Source organism: Amblyomma mixtum, chromosome 3, assembly GCF_055824585.1.
Source record: "Amblyomma mixtum isolate Tamu chromosome 3, ASM5582458v1, whole genome shotgun sequence".
Classification (NCBI taxonomy): Eukaryota; Metazoa; Arthropoda; class Arachnida; order Ixodida; family Ixodidae; genus Amblyomma; species Amblyomma mixtum.
This window is the reverse complement of record NC_143014.1, coordinates 99,330,776-99,353,588: the sequence shown is the minus strand read 5'-3', so window position 1 is coordinate 99,353,588 and position 22,813 is coordinate 99,330,776. Positions and strand designations below refer to the sequence as shown.

Below are 22,813 nucleotides of genomic sequence, written 5' to 3'. Positions count from 1 at the left end.
GAAATATGGGACTATTTTCACACAAAATCTAAACCAAGTGCACGAGGTGCGCAGGAAGCTCGGTGCAAACGCAACGTCCACTGGTGACGTGTTGCAGTACGGCGCCCAATTCATGCACATTATTTTCCTTCGACGCTTGGGGCAAGACAACAGTCATTGCCAGCTGCGCGGTCGTTATTTTTTAGAGTCCGAAGAAAAATAAAGCGCATGCCATCGTACAATGGAGCAGGCAGTTAGAACTAGGCGCCGTAGTCACTGAAACACGTCATCAGCGGACGCTGCGTTTGCGCCGAACCTCTTGTGTTGCTCGTGCGCTCAGTTTCGGTTTCGCGCGAAAAAAAAGCGTAGGATTTCCTCACACTGCAGAGCTTTCGATAATGCCTTTTCTTTCGTTTAAGGAATTGATATGGAGTCGCCGCGTCCGTGGCTTTGAACCCCCTCTTGGTACTAGCCACCACACTGTGCTTATTTCAATTAAAGGCTAATTAATGAATTTCAGTTACTAGTCCACCAAATTCGGATTACTTTCACAGTAGCTGATGTACGCTGCGGGGGACAGTTTATCCATGAAAATATTTTTTTTTCTATTTCGAACTCCCTATATTTAAAAATATTTGAAATTGTTCAGTGAAACACGTGGTATTTCGCGCGAGAGTTATGATGATCGTGGGAGGAACTGCGGACAGAGGTTAAATTCCGGCTGTGCTGTGCTTGATGAATCTGCATTAGTGATGTACCCATGAGGTAGCGGCGAGGTTGTTTATATCGAAGACGCAGCACTGGGCCAATTGCAAGAGAGCTGACAGTACAGTAGGAACGTGGAAGAAGTGTTTGCAAACTATTAAGTTGAATCGGGTGTTTACGAACCCAGTTTTCCTCGCGCTGGTAGCTAAGTTCAGTTAGGGCATTGAGTTCAGCTTTCTCCCGAAATACGGGAATGGGTGTAAAGACAAAAGAGATTAGGAATGGCACACAAAGACTCAGGGTTAATTGCTTCAAGAAAGCACTGCTGTCGGCGGGTAAGGCGATGGAATTGTGCCTGGAATAGGGGGTATGCCCTCAAGTCTCAAATGCCACCAGTATGACGTACATACAGCATGGCGAAAGGCCGCCGCGCTTACTTAATCAGCTTATCGCCACTTATTCCGGCCCACACCACTGAAACTGTGTGTATGTCAAAACGGCACCAGTGACGTCACGCGAACGCACGAGAGCGCCGGCAGAGTGCATAGATATGCGGTGGATAAGACCCAGCGTGACGTGAGCGGATTTACGGATGGCTGTCAGCCATGGGATGCCGGTTCCGATGGTATGAAAAAACCTAGAATCCGAACCATCTGCACCTTGCGGATCGGGGAATTATCTGTTTCAGGTTTAAAGGGGGTGCTTTTAGCAAACATGCTATGTTGTCAATGTATTGAATAAAACAGCCTTTAGAAGGCGAGAGGGTCAAACCCAGAGGAAGAAGGCGGGATGTTAGGGCAGCCAGGAAGTGCTGGAGGCTGACTGCTGGATAGGCGTGACAAGACCACAAATTTCCTGAATAACAGCGCGAACTTGGACGAGGACAGAAGAAAGACACATGGACGCTATTCTGTTCTCGTCCAAGCACAAAGTGGTATCGTTTGCGTATGCGCAAGCATGCCGATCTAAGGGATTTCCCTTTCTTTGCTCGGATGCGCACCTGTCTCCAGCTCTAAACAGGTCTGTACTCTAATAATCTTTCCCTTACCTTCAGTCACTTTGAAGTATTAGGCTGAGCACTTCTCTATTGTTAAGCTCAGCTAACGGGCTACTACATATAGACCATTTCACCTAGGGCGCCGCCATTTTGGGGAGGTGGCGCCGTCTAGGTTCTGTTCTTGTCCCTAACGCCATGCTGGTATGCGCGCGCGCATTTGTGCTGCGCCCACGGTGCAGTACGGAGGCGTCGCAAATTGGCGTTTCGGAGCTTCTGATTTTTTTGTGCGTGTGTGTGTATGCTAGAAATGCGCCTGGGTGACGGGAAAAGCTTTTCGAGCAAGACTGCCGCCGTTTGGTTTAGCGATGGCCGGAACTCCATCCGATTATGGGGCAGGAGGCACTTCCACCGTCGTTCCGATGATTGACATAGGCAAACTAAATTTGTTTACGAATTGTTTGTTTGCTCTATTGCACAGCAACGGTCGCACTGCTATCTACTACGGCGTTCGAAGAAGTGACACAAGCAGCCGCCAAGCTTCTTTTATGCTATCTGATTGAGTTCGATAGACTGAGATTACTAGCCAGCATAACGAAGTCACTTCATGAATGTTTACGTTAGCCGGCGTTCACTTTGCTTATGTGTGCGTGGTGCGCAGACGCGAACTGTATTGTTGGACCACTCACGGTGATGAATTTATTTCGTGAAAACTGACCCGAATACAGTTCACAATTTCAGGCGGGTACTACAGTGCACTTCTCAGCGAGATACACGTCGTGCCAGATTCAGGCGTTTGATGCCTGGTGTCCTCTCTGCGTTTCAGCTGGTTATCACTTCGAGATAAATGCTCGCCTACGAGCAAGTCTAGGTGGTAGGTGCGAGAATGTTTACTAAGCCAGAGCGTGCAGGCACCGAACGAAAGCACTGTCTACGCTAGTTGACATTGCGTATGTCACCGTTGCTTGCTTGAGGGCTTGGCCACCGAGCGAGCGCGAGCAATGGTCGTTCTCGGTGCCTCGCCGCTTTTTTTCGCGTACGTGTCCACTCTTCACTCGTCGAAAGAAAGCTGTTGCGGCCCTAAATAAATGTCCGCACTAAACAGAGAAAGTTAGATGAGAGGTTGCATGGGTACTTGCCACGCGGCAGAAATTCGCCACGTCACCCGCAGCTCAATTGTGCTTTGGTGAGCAAGCGCGTTTGCGGTCGTCGTTAAGCACGCTATGCGTCCACACAAGTTTTTGGTACCTTGACGACTGGTGCAGTGAGCACGCTCTTTTGCTTCTGCCAAGGCCCAGTTGTTCGCGGTAACAACACTGCTGCAACAACATTGCCTACTCGGCAGTGCTGTAATATCGCATATCATTTTGGTGTCATATTAAACATGCAACAAAAACTTTCGAGAGGTCTTTTTTCTCCTTATCTGAGCTATCTACTTCCATTGCTCTGATTTTGTGACCTTCATACTTGTCTGCAGGTCACGAGCTCTACAGGCATCCAAGTGTTGTCACTGACTGAAGTGGCCAAACGTCCGGATGCCACACATTTTTTATTTGCTAGAGAAGAAAGCATGTGACATCAAGGAGGCACAAAATCCCCTGTTAACGCTAGCCAACCAAAGACATCGCTCGTCTTTATCTGACGGAAAGCGATGCAGGTGGAACACGTCGCAGCCGCGCTGACGCCGCGGCTGTTGATGTGCTCATGGCTCTGGGGCTAGTTTTTTTCCGCTTGCAATAGTTGTTGGTGCAGCCTACAACAGCGCAGTGGTATCCTGATGACCTCGGCTCACGATTCATGTTCAGTCAGCGTCATAACACGAAAAGACTGTTTTCTCGTGCAAAAGACAGCAGGGCACGAACGTCGCTCAACGCGTACTTCGCCGCCCGCGCATACCAGTAGGAGAGGAGGAGGAGAAGCGGCGGCGCGCGCGCGCCGGTTCGAGGCTACTTTCCTCCTCGCGCCGAAAACGGTCTATAGAACTTGAATAGAGAAGGTTGCCTCACTCACTCACTCACTCACTCACTCACTCACTCACTCACTCACTCACTCACTCACTCACTCACTCACTCACTCACTCACTCACTCACTCACTCACTCACTCACTCACTCACTCAGGGACTCTTGGTACTGCGAATGAAAGCGGCATGGTTCCTCCACAATGCATTTTCGCTCACAGTCCGCACGTATCTTTGAAACGTAAAAAAAAAGCAAACATTGTCAAAGTTCTCTCCCTCTGCCCTGGGAGAATGAATGACTGCCCTAGCTGTGCCATCTGCCCTTCTTTAGGGAGCTGTCGCTCTCCCGCCGGCCAGTAGTTACACTGGCATAACTGGCCACGCGTGGCGCATTCTCGACAGTACTGTCTGCGTCACCCTTGTGCAGAGCGCTCGAGCAGTAAAACTGAAATTAGACAGCAGCCCATAACTGCCGCAAAAAGTGCTCGTGCTCACCTTGATTTCAGATGCATGTGGCTCTAATTCCGCGCAAACGTTGCCTCTAGAACCAAGCAGTTGTAGATTTTCACATTTCATCTAGATGTCGTTGTCTGTGGCCAGCAGGTGAACATGGCAGATTGCGATTACGGCACGCCATGCGAAGTCGTTCACTTTGGAGAGTCGCTTGAATTTCTTCTGTGGTAAACGAAACGCTGCTCGAAATATTTACCTTTCTGCTGGATTCTTAACCCATTTAAGCGGGACAGAGGATGTTTGATAGTCCACTTTGAATTTTGTCGCGGCCCCATTATTCGTAACTTTCACAGTCTGTAGAGGGCTCAACTGGAAATCAAATACGGCTATCCGAAAGATGAGCAGGCGGCAGCGCTAGCATTGTGCCACGCTGCTTGAAGATGCATAAAACGTTCGTGCGAGCGTGGTGCTTTGGGCGAAGAAGCTCTCAATGCAGGCCCTGCTGTGTCGCGAAAATATGCGCGGTATAGTCTGTCACCGCACAGGCCCTCTGCACGCAGGCATCGCAGGTGCGATGGAAACGACGACGTACGTGCGGCTGGTCTGGTATGCAAAATATTCGGCTGCTGATGGCCTGGTGAGGCAGGTGCGACGCGGTCCGAGACGGCTCTAATCCCACCAGGAAAGACAGCCGCCGGGGAAACGGTCGACACGTGCGCGGAGAGCAAACTCAGATACCGAGAAAATTTTCAAATCTTATCCAATTCATGGCACTCGCGGACTACCATTTCAAGATGTCTCAAAGAATTCGCAGCCATTGGCCCCGGTTTTCTCCCCACTTCTGCCCATACACCGTCGCATCCGGCTGTCTAGACAAGCAAAACTGAAAAAGCCATGGTACTGGACGCAGGAAGAAAGCAAGAATACAAAGTAGTGCAATGACGGTCTGCAGTGCGCATTTCAGCCCCGCTGATTTCTTTTTGCAGCATTACAGGTGATCAGCAATTTTTGCTACCGTAGATCTTGAACAAGCCCGGCAGACATGCTTTTCAGCAGCGATCGCTTGACTAGCGAGGTAGTTCGGTTTTTAAAGAGAAGCCGTGCTACTATACTTCCTCGGTGCCACAACGCTACTATGCACTGGTACCGACTGCGGATGCAGCCGCATTCACGCCTCAGTAAATTTCAGAACACACTTAGAATTTTGCGCGCTTGCGGTGCCTACTTACTGCAAATATTGCATACATTGAATCGCGCGCGACAAAGATATTTTTCATTTCTTACAAAGTACCTGTACGATCAAGTGGTCGCTGCTGAAAAATGTAGCCCTCAATGGGTGGTTCACAATTTACGTCAGTCAAAATCACTGCTCACCAAGAGGGAGGGAGGGCTCTAGAAGAAATCATGGGGCGCAAGCGCGCTCTGGAAGCTGCCATAGTCTTGGTCAAAGGCTCTGCAATGCGCAGCGGGATTTGACGGAAAATTTAAAGCAGTGCGAAAAACCGAGCACGATCGATAAACACAGAAACAACCAGACAGCTACAGTGCTATAGTGCTGTCATTTGTGTGTTTCTTCTTTGTCAAATTTCTATTCCGCTGTTTTAAATTTTCATGACGAGCAACCGACTTGTCAACACCGATATTTTAATTAAGTTGATTATTCACTCCTTGAGCTTAGAAGCTAGAGAGAGCATACGCAGGAGTATCTAGCTTTTCAACCCACAGTTTGAGCACAGCGAAAGGCACGAAATGCAATTGCTTTTATATTCTATGCCCCTAGTTGGTGCTTTACACGCGCAAAAGGATATTATATTAACGTGTTGCCGTGGTTGGGAGCAAAATGCAACGCAAAAGGCAATAATATGCTTAAAGCGCTACTCCACGCAACTAATAGCACAGCAGCTGGAGGGAGACGCCGGACAATCGGGCGCCGTCCGCAGGTATCATCTTTCGGGCGGTTCTGGAGGCGGCCGCGTGGCACCGTATAGGTGAAGGTTGTGAATTACTAGAATTCCTGAATCGGTGAAAACCGAAAATCCCCGAATTTGAGCTGTCTTTAAACATGGCTGAGGCTTAACTTGGTTAACCCTGGTCAGATGCGAAGCATATTGATGGCTAGGCTTGTTAATACATGGCTTTCCTTGGTTGAATACTTGATCATTTTAATACAACCACTAGAAGCCTTCGTCGTGGGGGAAGACAACGGCATGGCTACAGCGAACGCCGACTAACCCCGAGACGCGCGTTGGGTGGGCGCCTGGATTGCCACGGAAGCCGCGTCCGCCTGCCCGGTGGAGCGAGCGTTTCACCTACACCGAGTGTGAACGCGCGTTCGAAATGCGCGGGAATGCCGCTCGAGGACATTCCGGTGGCTGGGCGATGGCATCGTTCTCCCTCTCCCAGCGCGTGACGGCGATCTGTCGTGACGTCATGTGCCACGTGGTATGACACGTGGTGTGTCGTCACTGTACCACGTGGTCTGCACGGCGTGCAACCACAGCGATGGCGCGAGGTGGACCCTCATCTTCCTCTGTCGTGACGTCATGTGTCACGTGGTGTGCACGGCGCGTAACCACGGCGAAGGGCTGTAGTGTACCTCTAGTAATATGCTTCGCATAAAAAAAGAAAAAGGGACGTCTAGCCAATAATCGCTGCAATGAAGTCCCTGGAGTCTGACGAGGTGCTTGTTTGCCACGTGTACTCAGCCGTGGTTCGTCTAGAGTCCACCCTCGCTTGTCAGTGTCGACATGAACGGCGAGCGTTTAGTGCGAAGACAGACATACTCATAGACACGGTGAGCTGTGACGTCCAAGAGGATGTGTGCGCAGCTTCCGTGAGCACTCGCTTGAGATTCGGACAAAGTGGGAAGCCGTTGCAAATAGGAACATTCCGACGAGACTTCATTTCTCGAGAAAAAAACCTCTGGCATCACGGGTAGGCTGTGTACCTCGGAAGCAGGAACTAATGACAGCAGAAAAAGACTTCAGTGGATTGTTTTCGCCTGTGAGCTCTGCAGACCTGCCATCTTTGAAAGAGGAACTCTTATAATATTCACTATATAAAGTTCCGTCTGCTGAAGTTTACCTCGGCATCTCCTGGAGAACGAACAGCAGAGTGGCTGGTCTTGTCAAAAGCTTCCCTTGATTTTCTTGCTATTCCCGTGTCAGGCGCAAACATGGAACGTGCGTTTTCTGGCCTGTGTTTCCCGAGCCTCAAGAAGCGTGCTGCGATGGCTGGCAAATCGCTCACAATGTGCATGTCCATTTTCCAATAAGTTTAAGTATTAATATCATGATAGGTTAGGGTGGGTGAGTGAAAAAACGCGGATTAATGACATCCTAGTCGAAATCAAGAGGAAGAAGTGGGCTTGGACAAAAGCGTAGCAGGGGGTGGCAGAAAGTTAGGTGGGCGGATGAGATTAAGAAGTTTGCGGTGATGCGGTGGCCGCAGCTGGCAAAGAACAGGGTAAATTGGAGAGATATGGGAGAGGCCTTTGCCCTGCAGTGGGCGCAGTCAGGCTGATGATGCTCCTGAAAGCGCCGCGTTACAGTTATTATTTTCCTGGCTGCTGCATTAATTCCCTATGTAGAGTGTTTGGTATGTGTTCTATAAAATTGGGTTAATTTGAGGTGCGTTATATTTTTCCACTAATTATACAGTCGCTTTATACACAAGCGACAAGCAAACACTGATTTCTTTGGCATTGAAAATAGATGCCTAGAAACATCGAATCAAAAGGGAAAAAAATAAACACCGATAAATAAACCCCCAATGTGAACAAAAATAAATACCATGAACACGTCACTATAATTATAACCACCTTCTTTTTGCAGCATTATCGCAATAAAGTTGTCTGCAATACTGAAGTTGGAGTCTTTCGCCCATGTTGTCTTCTGTGCTCTGTCCTGCGCTCCCCTTTAAAGAACGCGGCACCTATACTTCCTGATTTCGCACCTGGGAGGTTTCGTGGCTCAAATACACGCGGACAACAAGAGCACTCACTGCGCGCGACCTAGAGGCGCCCAGCTCCGTCATGGTCTCGTACTCGGCTGACCAGCTGGACAGATAACGTTCGTGTTGTGTAATTCGCGTTGTTATTCCTGCCATTGGATTGCAAAACATTTATTTCGTAAAAAAAGGCAAAATGCAAATGATCCGTGCTAGGGGGCTATCAGTTCACGGCTGACAGCAACCTGAGTAGCCTGCTCAGTCGCCCGGGTTTGAACGCCGAGCTCTGAGCTGACCAACACGGCCTCCCATTGCATGAGAGTAGGAACTTGTATTAGAGATTCAGGCGGCGGCTCCTCTTTACAGCCGCCGCGGTGGCTCAGCGGTTATGGTGCTCGGCTGCTGACCCGAAAGACGCGGGTTCGATCCCGGCCGCGGCGGCTGGAATTTCTTTGGAGGAGAAATTCTAGAGGCCCGTGTACTGTGCGATGTCAGTGCACGTTAAAGAACCCCAGGTGGTCGAAATCTCCGGAGCCCTCCACTACGGCGTCTCTCATAGCCTTAGTCGCTTTGGGACGTTAAACCCCATAAACCAAACCAAACCATCCTCTTTACAGTTCCACAATATGTGATCGTAAGTGGCTATTTCGCCTCAAGCGTCCATTCCGTGTCGTAATCACCGGGATAGAATGGATCTTCGCCAGCTCGCCCTGTTATCTATTCCGGCCAGGCCGTACGCATCTTCTTAGCTGACGCACACGGGGAGAATTAGAGCCAGACCACGTGGCCAACGAAATTGACCACTGTTACTTCTTTTTGCTTTGCTCCGCAGGGGCAAGACAATGTCCAATGAAGGCAACAACCGAGCATGCAACGTTCTATCATAACTTTCAGTGCTAAAATATTGTTCTTTTATTAAAAATTTAAGGTTCCCAGTTTTGCAGCATTGTAGCGGGTAGGAGATTACAAAAGCGGGAGAAAGTGACACTAGTGTATACATAGGGAATGTGGTACAAGAAATTCATAGTACAATAATGAAGTGTTCACCAATCAATCAGTTTTGCAATATACAGTGGAGTATTGGAAGCGGTAAGGGAGTACATCTCCCTATAAATTTTTTTTGTCGCAAAAAACAAATATTTTTTGGCAGCTGGCCTGCAAAAATTTTATGCAATGTTTTGTTTTTCTGTTTTCGGCTTTTCTGTTTTTAACATATATTTTCTATTGTGATGAACAAAATATTCCCCCAGGATTTGTCTTCGACTGTTTTCGTTTTTTCTGTTATTTACCAGACTTTCTCTATTCGGCTTACTGAAATTTTATGTGAAACTTGTTTCCTTGTTCTTTAAATGTGCATTATGAATAACAAGAGGAAGAAATGGGCTTGGGCAGGTCATGTAATGCGAAGGCAAGATAACCGGTGGTCCTTAAGGGTAATGGAGTGCATTCCAAGAGAAGGCAAGCGTAGCAGGGGGCGGCAGAAAGTTAGGTGGGCGGATGAGATTAAGAAGTTTGCAGGGATACGGTGGCCGCGACTGTCAAAGGACAGGGTTAATTGCAGAGACATGGGAGAGGCCTTTGCCCTGAAGTCGGCGTAGTCAGGCTGATAATGATGATGATGATGATATGCCTTACAGAAGGTCTGTTTTAAACTTTTATAAAAACAGCTAGTGATATTCAAACTGTGAAGCCCTGAAGTGGCATTATTAGAGCAGAAAGTTTTCGTGCCAGGTAGTGCTGGTTTCTGCAGGCTCCTCCTTGGCGGCGCTCCCAAATATCCACAACTCTTTGTGATGTTCCTGGAAGGAAAGGACTGGTTTATGATTAGCGTTCAAAAATGCATAAACTACTTCAGTGCAATAATGAACCACAAATATATTACTAAACTGACTAATTACACGCAGCGCACGTCACAGCTTGGTAAGGATTTAGAGAGAGCAGTGTCCTTTTTTAAAAACCTGCAAGTACCCGAGGTTCTTGCGAGGACAATGTTTTTTAGCCTGCATTAGTTCCGTTACTACACACAATACTACTCAATTATATGTAGTACGGTATAAATCGCAAAGTCACAATTTAATTGTGGCCGGCTCTTGGAAGAAAGAATCATTCTAACTATTGAAATGAACACGCAGAAATCCTTTCTAGCCGCTACCTGAGGTCCAAGGTTGGGTCTCCAGTGGCAACATTTATTAAGCCCACATGCGGCAGCCAACAAGTAAAGGTCATCTCGCTAATTGAAGTACTCCATGTTCACTGTTAGTGGGATTGTTGTGCACTCGTCAGCGGGCCCACAATGTGAAGTGATACTTGCAAATGAGCGCCAATGCCACTAGGTCTAACGCATGTAGGTACTCTAAAACCTGGAGGCAAGTGTCCTCGTAATACCCAACGAGGCTTTCGTCTACTTCAACAAACAGCATGCCTTGAACGAGGTCCTCGGTGTGTACCACCGTCCTGCTTTTATCGAGCAGACAACATACGCCTCCGATGGCGCTTGCTTCCTGTCCTTTAGAGTGGCCTAAGGCGCGTAGACGCGCCCAGTGCGCCACGCATTTTCCCGTTCCTTTCAATACTGCACGCAACTCCGCTCCTATTACAAGAATGCACGCAGACTTCGCGTCTCAGCGCACGCACTCACGGCTGGGGCATTTATATTTTCCGAGAAACAAATTTTGGCTATTTCGACGGGTTGCGCGCACTGGAGAGTTTGCTTTGCCTGCAAGCTTCTCGAAAGGGCATGTATTTTGGTGCGGTGAAGCTGAAATTTGATGTGCCACAACACCGAGGGTAACCGCGTTTTCGAAATTCTATAAACTATGGTAGGGTGAGAGTGAATTGATCAATCTTCGTTATTGATGAGTTCGCTCTCTCCCTACCATACGCTAGCCGTCCCGGTTAGCTCAGTTGGTTGAGTGACTGCTCCGGTGAAGCGATGGTCCTGGGTTCGAGCCCCGGACCATGACGAATTGTAGTACGAAAGCTCTACTTCACGAGGTCAAACCGGCTCACCAGTTTGTGTGAAGCTTGCACATCGTCTTCTTCATCAACTAATACTGCTATCAAACCAATATTCGCGCTTTGAGCTGTGTGGTGGTGGTGACAGAGATGTGCGCTGCATGCGTTGGCGTGAACTACGTTGTGGCAGAAACACGGCACTGGAGCAATACGCGCTGGCGTTGACAACATTGTTGCCGAAACGCCGCACTGGAGAATAAGCCTTACCCGCCGCGGTGGCTCAGTGGCAAGGCGCTCGTCTACTGAGCCGGAGTACCGGGTTTCGAACCCGACCGCGGCGGCCGTGTTTCGATGGAGGCGAAACGCAAAAGGCGCCCGTGTGCTGTGCGATGTCAGTGCACGTTAAAGGTGACCAGTTGGTCGAATTAATCCGGAGACCTCCACTACGGCACCTCTTTCTTCCTTTCTTCTTTCACTCCCTCCTTTACCCCTTCCCTTACGGCGCGGTTCGGGTGTCCACCGAGATATGTGAGACAGTTACTGCGTCATTTCCTTTCCTCAAAAACCAATTTTCAATTTTTTCAGCATAGGCTGCCGGCGTGCGTTGGGTAAATTGGCATTGACGAAAAAAAAAAATTGAAGACCCGCATGATTGGCTCCATGGGCCAGTGGCACCTCCATCGCGCTTTCAGGTATACTACGTGGCGGTGGTGCCCATATGCAAAAAACTGCGCTTTCGTACAATTAATTCGTGCTTAGCAATGCTAAACCACCAGCTGCTTTTTTTTTTTTTAACCACGAAGTATCTGTGGAAGCTGTATAGTTTTCCCTTGTAAGGCGTATGGCTGGGCTTGAGCGGATGCCATTGAGTAATTACTTCCTTACTACAAATCAACTTCACCTTGGGGGATTCGCCGAAACCATTTCACTATCACTGTTTCCACTTGGAGTTATTGATCAATTCGCTCTCGCTCTACTATATGCTAGGCGTAGCGGTTAGCTCAATTGGTAGAGCGACTGATCTGGTGAAGCAGCAGTGCCGGGTTCGAACCCCGGACCAAGACGAATTTTGCATTAACTAGGAAGTTTCTGTGGAAGTTTTATAGCTCTTCTTTGCAGCCGTATGGATGCGCTTGGGTGGGCGGATGCCAGTGAGTAATTCATCATCATCATCATCATCAGCCTGACTACACCCACTGCAGGGCAAAGGCCTCTCCCATGTCTCTCCAATTAACCCTGTCCTTTGTCAGTTGCCACCACTGTATCCCCGCAAACTTCTTAATCTCATCCGCCCACCTAACTTTCTGCCGTCCTCTGCTACGTTTGCTTTCTCTTGGAATCCACTCCGTTACCCTTAAGGATCAGCGGTTATCTTGCCTTCGCATTACATGCCCTGCCCAAGCCCATTTCTTCCTCTTGATTTCAACTAAGATGTCATTAACCCGCGTTTGTTCCCTCACCCACTCCGCCCGCTTTCGATCTCTTAACGTTACACCTATCATTTTCCTTTCCATAGCTCGCTGCGTTGTTCTTAACTTAAGCTGAACCCTCTTTGTTAGCCTCCACGTTTCTGCCCCGTAGGTGAGTACCGGTAGGATACAGCTGTTGTATACTTTTCTCTTCAGGGATATTGGTAAGCTACCATTCATGATCTGAGAGAACCTGCCATATGCGCTCCACCCCATTCTTATTCTTCTAGTTATTTCCCTCTCATGATCATGATCAGGGCAGCGATGGCGTAGAGGTAGAGCATCCGCCTCGCGTGCAAGAGGACCGGGGTTCGAATCCAGGTGCCACGCAATTCTCCACCAGTGAGTAATTACTCCCTTATTAAATTCTTTACAGTGTACCCACGCGAAGTATTGACCTCAGCTATGACCATGAAAGAGACTTAACTAACAAGAAGGGTGCGGAGTGCATTTGGCTGGTGGTCTCAGGTCATGAATAGCGACTTACTATTACCCCCTAAGAGGAAAGCGTATAATAGCCGTGTCTTGCCAGTGCTCAGCTGTGAGGACAAGCTAGAAAACCAGCGAAAAGTCCTGTGAAATAAATTGAGGTCAGCGCAGTGAGCTATGAAAAGGAAAATGATATGGATAACGTTAAGAAACGAGAACAGAGCAACGTAGGTCATGGAAGAAGTACGGGTGAGCGATATCGTATGGCTGAGACCAAGAAGGGGAAATGGACATGGTCAGGGCGTGTGCTGCGGAGAGCAGATAGCCGATGGTCCCTTAGGGTAGCAGAGTGGATTCTGAAAGAGGCGAAATTCTAGAAGCCCGTGTACTGTGCGATGTCAGTGCGAGTTAAAGAACCCCAGGCAGTCGATATTTTCGGAGCCCTTCATTACGGCGTCCCTCATAGCCTGAGTTGGTTTGGGACGTAAAACCCCAATAAACCAAATTAAACACACGCACACGCACGCGCACGCACACGCACACGCACACGCACACGCGCGCACACACACACACACACACACACACACACACACACACACACACACACGCACACGCACGCGCACGCGCACGCGCACGCGCACGCGCACGCACACGCACACGCACACGCACACGCACACGCACACGCACACACACACACACACACACATACACACACACACACACACACACACACACACACACACACACACACACACACACACACACGCGCGCGCGCGCGCAAAGAAGAAGAAGAAAGAAAGACTCACATAGCTCTGAGCAGCGGCCGTCAGCATGTGTTTAAGTAATACTGCTCGCTAATGATGGTGCCATATCTCTGACAGTTTCGTGCTTTCCCCTTGTCCTGTAACCGCGTACCAGATTCTGGGAATGGCCATCTACGCTCTGCTCTGGGACTCGGCCAACGAGTTGGACAAGTTCCTGGTGACCGTGGCCTTCCTGCAGTGGATGACCGGCCTCTACATACACGCCACGATCGCCTTCTGCGCGACCGGAGCGAATATGCGCGGCCTGCTGCTGGTGAGCCTCCACTTCATCTCTCTATGCCGGAAGTCGATGGCGGGTGGTGTGGCTGCAAGAGTCTGCTTTTCCACTCACATGCTTGGCCCAGTCGCCGAGTGTCGCACAACCAGATAGAGGGAGACAAACCAAGTCATGCTAAACTTGCAGTTCTTGTAAGCTTGGTACCGATGCGGCCGATAGCCAGGGCAAAGCGGCCTATCTGCTTTGGAGCTTGGTCACAGTCGAGGCAGTCTGATTTGTTCTGTGTGCCCAGTACTCCCGCTGCAAATGCGCTAATTGCTGGGTCAGGTGGCTCATCGTGACGAGCTGTAGAGCGCAGACAAATACGGACAAGCGTAAGCATGCAAGAGACACACAAGTGATTTGTGTTTATTACCTGCTTGTATTTCTTCCGTCTGTTCTGCGCTGTAGAGCTCGTTAAGTCCGCAATCACACATAGCGCAAATTAACTGCGCAAAGACGGCAATTAAAGCTCCGTTCTTTGATCAGTGTATGCTTGCGTGTGCGTGCGCGCGCTTGGGGAGGGTTATTTTTACTATTTTTTTTAAATTTTTTTGGCGTTTGGATCATGTCAAAATCTGGCTGATTTTACGCTCACGTTTTCTTTGGCCTAGGTGGCGTTGAAACCTGCGTAGCACAATTTTTTGCTGCCTTTCGGCGGTGTCCGATTATTTATGCGAGTAGTATTCGATTCCCGTAGAGCAGAGTGTTATACTATATCGTAGGTGGCAGCGTGGGAGCACGCTCACGTGCACACTCTGATGGCATTCACGCAATGAGCCGTCGGATGACGACGTGAATACGCTACCGCCAAGGAGCTTCGCAGCGTGCGCTGCCCTTGGCCGTTTTCCTCATAGCAGCGCACTTTCGGCAGAAGCACGTGCCCGCTACGCGCAACGGCTCGGAAAAGGTGTGGCTCTGTGTGTACCGCTACTCGCACCTTACCGCCACCGGCAACTGTATTCGCGGGTAGCGATATTTGCTCTCTCACTAATCTCCGGTTCGCTCCGCGAGGTCGCCCGCAGGGAGCTAGGAAAGAGGAGAAAATTTTATGGAGACACCGCTGGCAGCTGTCATCTTTTCTCTTATGTGCACAGACGCAGGTGCACATCCTCCGCGACCGCCATGAAGGCCAGAGGGCAGAGCAGATTATTTTCTTTTACACCGCCGCACAGAACACACTGGTACAGGCAAGCCGCGTCAGCGCGATCTCGTTCTTGGAAACATCCAGCAGCGCACACCCGGCGACCCTGAGCTCTACGCCCGCTGTCGTTCCTTAACTTTCGTTACAACCTCGACGCTTGCATGTCCGTTTGCTTTCCTTGACTTCAATGTGTTCACTATAAGTGCGTAAAAGAAAAAAAAAATAAGAGACAGAAGTGCAAACTCTTCCCTGACAGCGGGACATGTTATGATGAAATAAGGTTAAACCAGCACAGTCCTCCGTCTACTTGCATTCAATTACGGCGCAACAGACAGCGACAAAAGGCAGCGATCTCCGTAGAAGCTATGGCTCCTACGGAAAAAGTGCAGGGAGGGTTGCTCAAGGTGGAGAATAGCCCATAGGCTTCTTCGTGGATTATTAATTTCCTTGCAATTATGACTGGATAAAACACACTCACGCACACAACTGCAAAGGCCTGTGGCCAAAGGACGCTTATCGTAACGTTGAATTATAGAGGCGTGAGGACAGGCAAAATGAATGACAAGGGGCACCTAGGCTGAACACTGACGATCGTATACATGTCATTACCGGCATAAGTTAAGTTCCTCCCGTAAAATGTCGGAATGGCTGGTTGGTCTGATCATATGCTGGGCACTCCAAATCTTCGTCCACTCGTCCGGCGACACGTTGCCGGTTGGGGCAGCCACTCCAAACTTCTTGACGACAAAACTAATTTATTGAAAACGAGACCAAAAATAAAGGCAACAGGAGAAAAAGGCGGTTGAAAGAAGGGCTGTCTAAAAGCGGCCGAGACTGGGACTCGGCGCGATCCTTTCTATTCTTTGTTTGCAGCGGGCTTTTAATTCCTTCGATAATTGGGCGGAGCTCTAGTAAACCTGCTCTCGCCCATCCTCGACCAATCCCGCTGCAATGGCACTGTAGGTACAAGTGGGCGGAGCCCAGTGCTCGCCAGAGCCCGACTCTAGAGGCGCCAGTAAAGTCCACTGCTTAGCTAGACAGTCAGGGGTTTCAGAAGTCGCCGACCTTACTGACCCCCACCCACTTGAGAGCTCATTTATTTTCAACGGGAAACGGTCGTCGGCCCCTTGCGACCCCGACAAGGCTCTTCGCGGTCTTGCTCCCCAATCCCCGCGGCCTTGGACAGCGTCCGAAGCGCGCGACCCGCTGTCACCATTCCTAACCCCTCCAGACTTCCGACGGACACGGTAGTTAGCGCCGAGAGGGGGGAAATTTAGGAGCTACTGGCGCCGTAGGCTTCTAGCTTAACAGGCGTCCGTCGAAAAACAATGCCGCATGACGAAGGGGCCAAACGAACGAAAACGCGAAAGCAGACATTGAGACTCCTGTGATTACGTACAAGGTTTAGGGTTAACTAGTCCTAGGCTATCGTTGGGAGACCTACACTCACGCGAAAATCATCCCCTTTTTGAAATATGTGTAATAGTCTTGCCAGACTCCTCTTGTCTAACACCACTGTGGAAACAAGACCGCGCTGCATGGTCAGAAGCAACCAGCACGCAGAGCAAGCACCAGCCCGTTTGAAGGAGTTGCTGGGGCGCACTGGTTGAAACGAAGTATTTCGCGTTAATAATGCGCCTCAGCGCAGACCACTGGCTTTCCAAGCTGACCGCGGCACTTTTGCTTCCTCGTTCGCGCTCAGGAACCGGAAGGGCACGAGCAGCAAGAGTTCCCACTTTTTTAGACCCTGTATTTACTCCACCGCGGACGGGTTGAAAACATTACGGCATTTATTACCGATTACAAACACCATCACGGTGTGTCGCTAGACGCACGTTTGTACTGCCGGCGAAGCTCGTCCGGAGTAGTCGCCGGGAGATACGACTTCTGGAGCACGGAGAGGGGTGAATTTCTCTTAGCCCCCAGCATTACGCATGCTCAGTGCCCAACGAGCGTGCGCCTGTGTCCCACGCAGTACCTGCTGCACCACGGCGTTGGGGCGATCCTGTACCTGGGCGGCGCGGTGACCACCCTGGTCAGCTCCATGTACACGCAGACGGACGACATCATTCGAACGGCAAGTGTAAGCGCTGCAATTCTCTTGGAATATCTCGCTCGTGCGCGAGTGGCAGTGATTGTGTTGCGACACATGTTCAGCAGGTGCGCCAGGGACGACGTGAAGAATCGCTCTTGTTCCTGCGCAAATGAGCACGAACCTTTATTAGTTGCGAGCACGACTTTTTGAAACTCACGTGACGTAGGTGCTTCATACAGCTGAAGAAAAAAAACAACGAAATCAAACTTTTGCCTTGGCTTTTTTGAAAGTGAAAGGTGCCGATGCACATACACTTTGGGAACATTTGCGCTCTTTTCACTACCGACCGTGGGACAGATACCATCTTGTGTATAATGTGTCGTGTGCGAATCACGCCACAAAGACGCAACGAAAAATAAAAGGTAGACAGGAAAAATAACCGCAACGGGCATCTGTTTACTACTAACCCACTAGACGCCAGAGACATGGAAAATTTCAGTGTGTTAATGAAAAGAGGAAAAGCGCAGGCTATAAGCTCGCACGCAAAGGCAGCGCATGCTAGAGACGAATGCCTCTGCGAAAGCTGGTGTGCAGGCGGCTAATTTAAAGTGGCAGTTTATGTTCACTACAACGAGATTTCATCCCGACTGTATGCAATCATATCAGTGAAGCTCATCATCACCACATTATCAGTTCTCGTCGTTTGACCGACATTAAACCGCAATGATCCTTCGTTGATGTCTTTTTACATATCGGGTTTAGTCTTTACTTTGCCAGACATTCTAGACAGCATGATATTCTTTATATTTCTTATCTGATATAATCTTTAGAGAGCGTCCGAGCATACAAATGCGCTAGCCAGTGTAGCGAGAGTATTTCCCCGTGCTACGTTATAAATATGCAGACGCGATCCTAACTACGATAAACGCACGCAACTCTCCAACGAGTGCCAGCTGAGGCTCCGAATTGTTGCGCAACGGTTAAATGCCCCAGCACATCCGTGCTAGACAGAAGGAGCGATTAGATTCAAGTTCAAAAGAAAGAGAAATGGTTAATGGCATCCCGCGCACTTGCGCTATACCAAGAAAAATTTCACGGCACAGGAGCAACCAGCGAACGTGCCGTGCGGTGCAGGAACTGAGGCAAAAGTGTGCGCTATGCCTAACGAGAGACGTTCGCCGACGATGCTGCGGGCAAACTATGCCGCAGTCTGCGCGTCGTCGGTTCAGTACGGTGTGTGCACGCACGCCCTCAGAGGCTGCCCCGTCGGCTGCGTCGCAGTCTCTTCAGTACTGACCGCAAGAACAGAGGGACAGAAAGGAAACTCGCTTAGCTACAATCTAGTTGTCGCTGCTTGCATTTTGCTTCACGTGCCTCTAGCGTTTCTTCCGAGCCTTGTGTTTTCTGTCTGTGAAGAGACAATAGCTAAATAAATTCGTTTCTGTGCTGAGCGTATATGACTGCGTGAACTTCAACGAGCGATAGTAGGTGCTTTAAGGCGGAATATCGAGGCTGTAATGCGCCAAACGCAGAATAAAACTAGAACAAACTGTGAAGCTGCTATTAGCAATTTTATGCCGAGGTTCGAGAATTTAGCTCAGTGTGGTAAAAAAATTAACACAATTTACATGCGTAATTTTTGTACCAGCACTTGTCTAAAGCATATTAAGGCATTTGCGAGGTATAAAATACTGCAGTCAGTAAAAATTTCCGCGAATACTTATGCTTGTTCTGCCATGATTTTCGTTTACCGCCGCCGGCATGCGGCCGTATGGCTAAGTTCGCCCTTCTATGCGCTGTTGGTGGCTGTCGTCTGTGTGTTAAGCGCCCTATCTCAGAATTCCGCCGCGTCTTTGAATTGAGTGTGGCCGCGGGCGACGTGCGTCCCGCTTCGCTGAGCTGTTTTCTGTATAGGGGCACAAATTCGCGCAATAACAGTTCTGCGCAGCCTGCTTGTCTAGAACTGACGCCGCGCTTGTCGTCACAGCCGCGTGAGAGTATGATTAACAGGCAGTGCGATGCAAATTGCTATAATATTACTTCATAACCTACTCTTAGTTTCACTACGCATGAATAATCGGAGTTGGGTACAGTTCTCAGCAAAATTATATTACTGAAAATAAAAAGGATGAAGATAAAGCCTGGCCCGTGCGAAAGAAAGCATAGAGCTCAGTCGAGCCACAGGTTGATTCTTTGCAAAAGATGAGCTATTTGCCGTATACGAATGCATGATAAAAAAAAAAACGGTCATTTCCATAAGGCTCCTCATGAGACAGGATAACTGATTATTCTGGCTCAGTGGTTATGGCGCTCGGCTGCTGACCCGAAAGACTCGGGTTCGATCCCGGCCGCGGCGGTTGAAATTCGACGGAGGCGAAATTCTAGAGGTCATGTGTACTGTGCGATGTCAGTGAATGTCAAAGAACCCCAGGTGGTCGAAATTTCCGAAGCCCTTCACTACGGCGACCCTCATAGCCTGAGGCGCTTTGGGGCCTGAAAGCCCCATAAAAACCAAATCAAAAACGAATAAAAGAAGTTGCTGTCCGGCAATATGGCATTCTATGCTTCAGGATGCTTACCGCCAACAAACTCTCTGCGATGCTACGCCTTATTATCTGCTACTACTGTAGCAGAATGTTGGAGTTTTATTATCAGATTGTCCTGTTATATTATCAGATTGTCGTGTGTTTTGGTATACACAAAGCGCAAACGCCTCCCGAAGGAAGCCAGTTGTCTCAGGATCAGATTTGCTTTACTTACACGCGATGTCGAAGTGCGGGCGCCGGTAGCTGTCGCTGCAGGCCGCGACAAAATTCTTTTGCGGGGGGAGATAACCTTGGAGTTGCTAAGTATTGTACCTGCACTCTAAACAGAAAGGAGTAAAAATGGAGTGAACTCTGCTCTGGTGTACTCCCTTTTATGAAAGGGAGTGCCCTAAAGGACAGTTTGCTCCCTTTTTACTCCCCCATAGGTGGATTTGTGTTTAGAGTGTTCAGGGAAAGCTGGCACTACCATCTACGCGAGTTTCTTAAACAGCACTTGATCCAAAGCGGGAATGCCTGGAAGATAAGGTTTCGTATTTGGTTTGTGTTGGGCCGAAAACGTGGATTCTTTCTCAGAATTAGTATCTGCGCTGCGGTGCTCTCCTTTGTGCGCAGGTTAAATTATTTCAATACTGCGCTTTTCACTCCGTCAATAAAATTAATGCAAGTGAAAGTTAGGTGTTAGGCTGGTATAGAACATTTCGCAGCATTTCTTTGAGGTTTGCCTCGACAACAGTCGCATTTGTTGCGGTTGAATCCATGTTTGATGCCCAACAACAGCCAAGCCAAATACGAAACCTCATCTTCTCCCGGCATTCTTGCTGGTTTCCATGGTGGATGAAGTGCACCGTTGCCATCTTACCCTTCAGGTAATATTGAGAAACTTTACGACGATAACTACGCGACATTCAACAAATATGGCGAGATGACGGGGTAAAATGTTTTCACCAGAGATGAAAAAAAAAAACTGCGTGCTTCATTGCCAGTTGCTTTGCATAAGAGGCCTGCGTTCTGGCAGTTGATTGTGCTGTCGGTCGAAAGGAGTTGGGAGAGGCGCAGCAGTTCGCCGTCAGACCACTGTAGGGTCAATCCAGCCTCTGCATAAACACCACCACCACCACTACCAGTATGGTGAGACGACCCCAGGAAGCACAACCAACATGCACGCGGCGATTTCAGAATGCAGATGATTTCTTTTTATGTGCACGCATTAGTCATCAGTACGAGTGGCAAAAAAAAAAAAAATAGAGCACCAGGCTCATAGTGGCAGACATATACAGTCGTTATAGGTACCCGAGTAAAAAGTAGTCAATAAAGAGTCATAGCTAGTGGCCATGCACGGCCATATTCGCAAGATACTTACGGGCACAGTGGACTACAGGAAAAGCGGCAACGTCCAAGAAGATACTGGCGGAAATATGCGCTGCGCCGATGTTGATGTCGGCTGCTGCGTCCCTTCGACTGGCCTGAAAGGAACATTTCTTCTTTGAAACATAATGAAAACGTGCAAGGCTGTAATGTGGTACATGGTACGCGGCCTGATGTGGCAGAGATATTATACACAGCTGCCCAGATCGAACAGAATGACAGGGATTGAGGAATGCTTGAGCAGTGCTATGACGCATCATGTCGGCGATGCGCTTGGTTCTGATACGGAGGCTACGTTCCTTTACTTATATTGCCGTTTTTTTTTTCGACCCACCTCGCGTTACACAAGCATACATCTCCATGTTTCCCCTTTTATTTCCGGCACTGACACCAGCATTCTACAAAGGGCCGAGTTAATAATATACCTGTGTATAGGTCAATGATAGGGCTGCCACGATTTCATCTGTTATGAAAAAGATTCTTGAGACTGCAAATATTGTAAGAAGTTGGCTTGAAGCACATTATAAGCAAAGCGATTTCGTATTAGAAGTTCTGAACTCATACTCATAACGTAAAAGAGCATTCAGATCGTGCCGTACTGCACTCATAACACGTCGTGCTAGTTAGAGCCCTGTCGATAGTAGCGGTGATTTAGTGGACCACCATTTCTGGGAGGAAGAGAAGAAGAAACGAGGAGGGGGGAGCGGAGAAGTGACAGGGACAGAGTAAAATAAAGTGCTTGAACAAACCACACAGTTCAGTGCCTTAAATGTTTACCTGATGATGTCCCGACCGTGTGGACTCGCATCGCGCTCGTGGTCATCAGCATGCGCCATATTTCAATGTGTTGCATTTAATACATCGCCAATCCACGGCGCAATAAAGAGGAAAATGGGGAACGGAAACATGTGCAACGCAATTCGAGATTGTGCGCAAGGTACCGGTATGTTGCTGAAGGATGGCGAGTTCAGGTCTCGTGGTAAAAAAATTCAGGGGCCACTTTGTAGACATAAAAAGTGCGGTGAGGCGAAAGCCTTAAGAGGGATGTTGCTGCTTGTGTCACTGATGTGTTGTTAAGATGTTAAGCTTCGCCTCTAAGAGTGAACGCCACAGAGTCTTGCAACGCTGCCAGGGAGTCCATCTAACGCCATCGCCCGTTCGGTTCTACGCCTTGCTCGTCGGTAAATTGTTTTTTTGAGGAAAGGAAATGTATCTGTCTCGTATATCTCGGTGGACACCTGAACCTTGCCGTAACGGGGAGGGAGGAAGATGGGAGTGAACGAAGACACCGTATTCACTAGACGCTCCTTTGTCCATTCCAAACCATTGAGCTGGCATGGCGGAGTGGTTAGCATGCTCGTCTCGCACTCCGGAGACCGGGGTTCGATTCCCGAGCTCGACCAATTTCCTACTCGGTTTTATTTATTTATCTGGCCTGACTAGAAAGGTCACTTAGGCCAATTGGGTAAGTAAGCAATGAACTAAGCTCATTCCTGCTTACATGGAGCATCACTATACGATCCCTTCAATTTGTTGCATGGTTACTAGCCAAAGTACAATTGGCCCCGTTTGAAATTCGCGCACTTTGACGTCACGACAGTTTCGACCAATTGAAAAGCGTGACAATTTCTGTCGAAAACTTCTGGTTATAACGATGAGGCATTAAAGGCTTCCGCCTTAATACAACATGAAAGTATTAGGTGAAGCATGAAGTCTTCGGTGGTGACATGCAGCGCCTACGACGGCTGTTCTC

The 22,813-nt window shown here is 48.9% G+C and overlaps 1 protein-coding gene across 7 annotated transcripts in view; it reads left to right on the top strand.

The window, feature by feature from the left end:
- The window catches only part of LOC149351126 (uncharacterized), a 131,907-nt gene that overhangs the window by 21,012 nt on the left and 88,082 nt on the right, over positions 1 to 22,813 (top strand). For 5 of the 7 annotated variants that reach the window (XM_089580377.1, XM_089580379.1, XM_089580381.1 and 2 more), the window contains 2 exons: positions 13,809 to 13,967; positions 17,090 to 17,197. In XM_089580377.1, the coding sequence (XP_089436503.1) occupies positions 13,809 to 13,967; positions 17,090 to 17,197 (267 nt within the window). The remainder of the gene's footprint in view (positions 1 to 13,808; positions 13,968 to 17,089; positions 17,198 to 22,813) is intronic. The other 2 variants (XM_089580378.1, XM_089580383.1) reach the window with 1 other exon arrangement.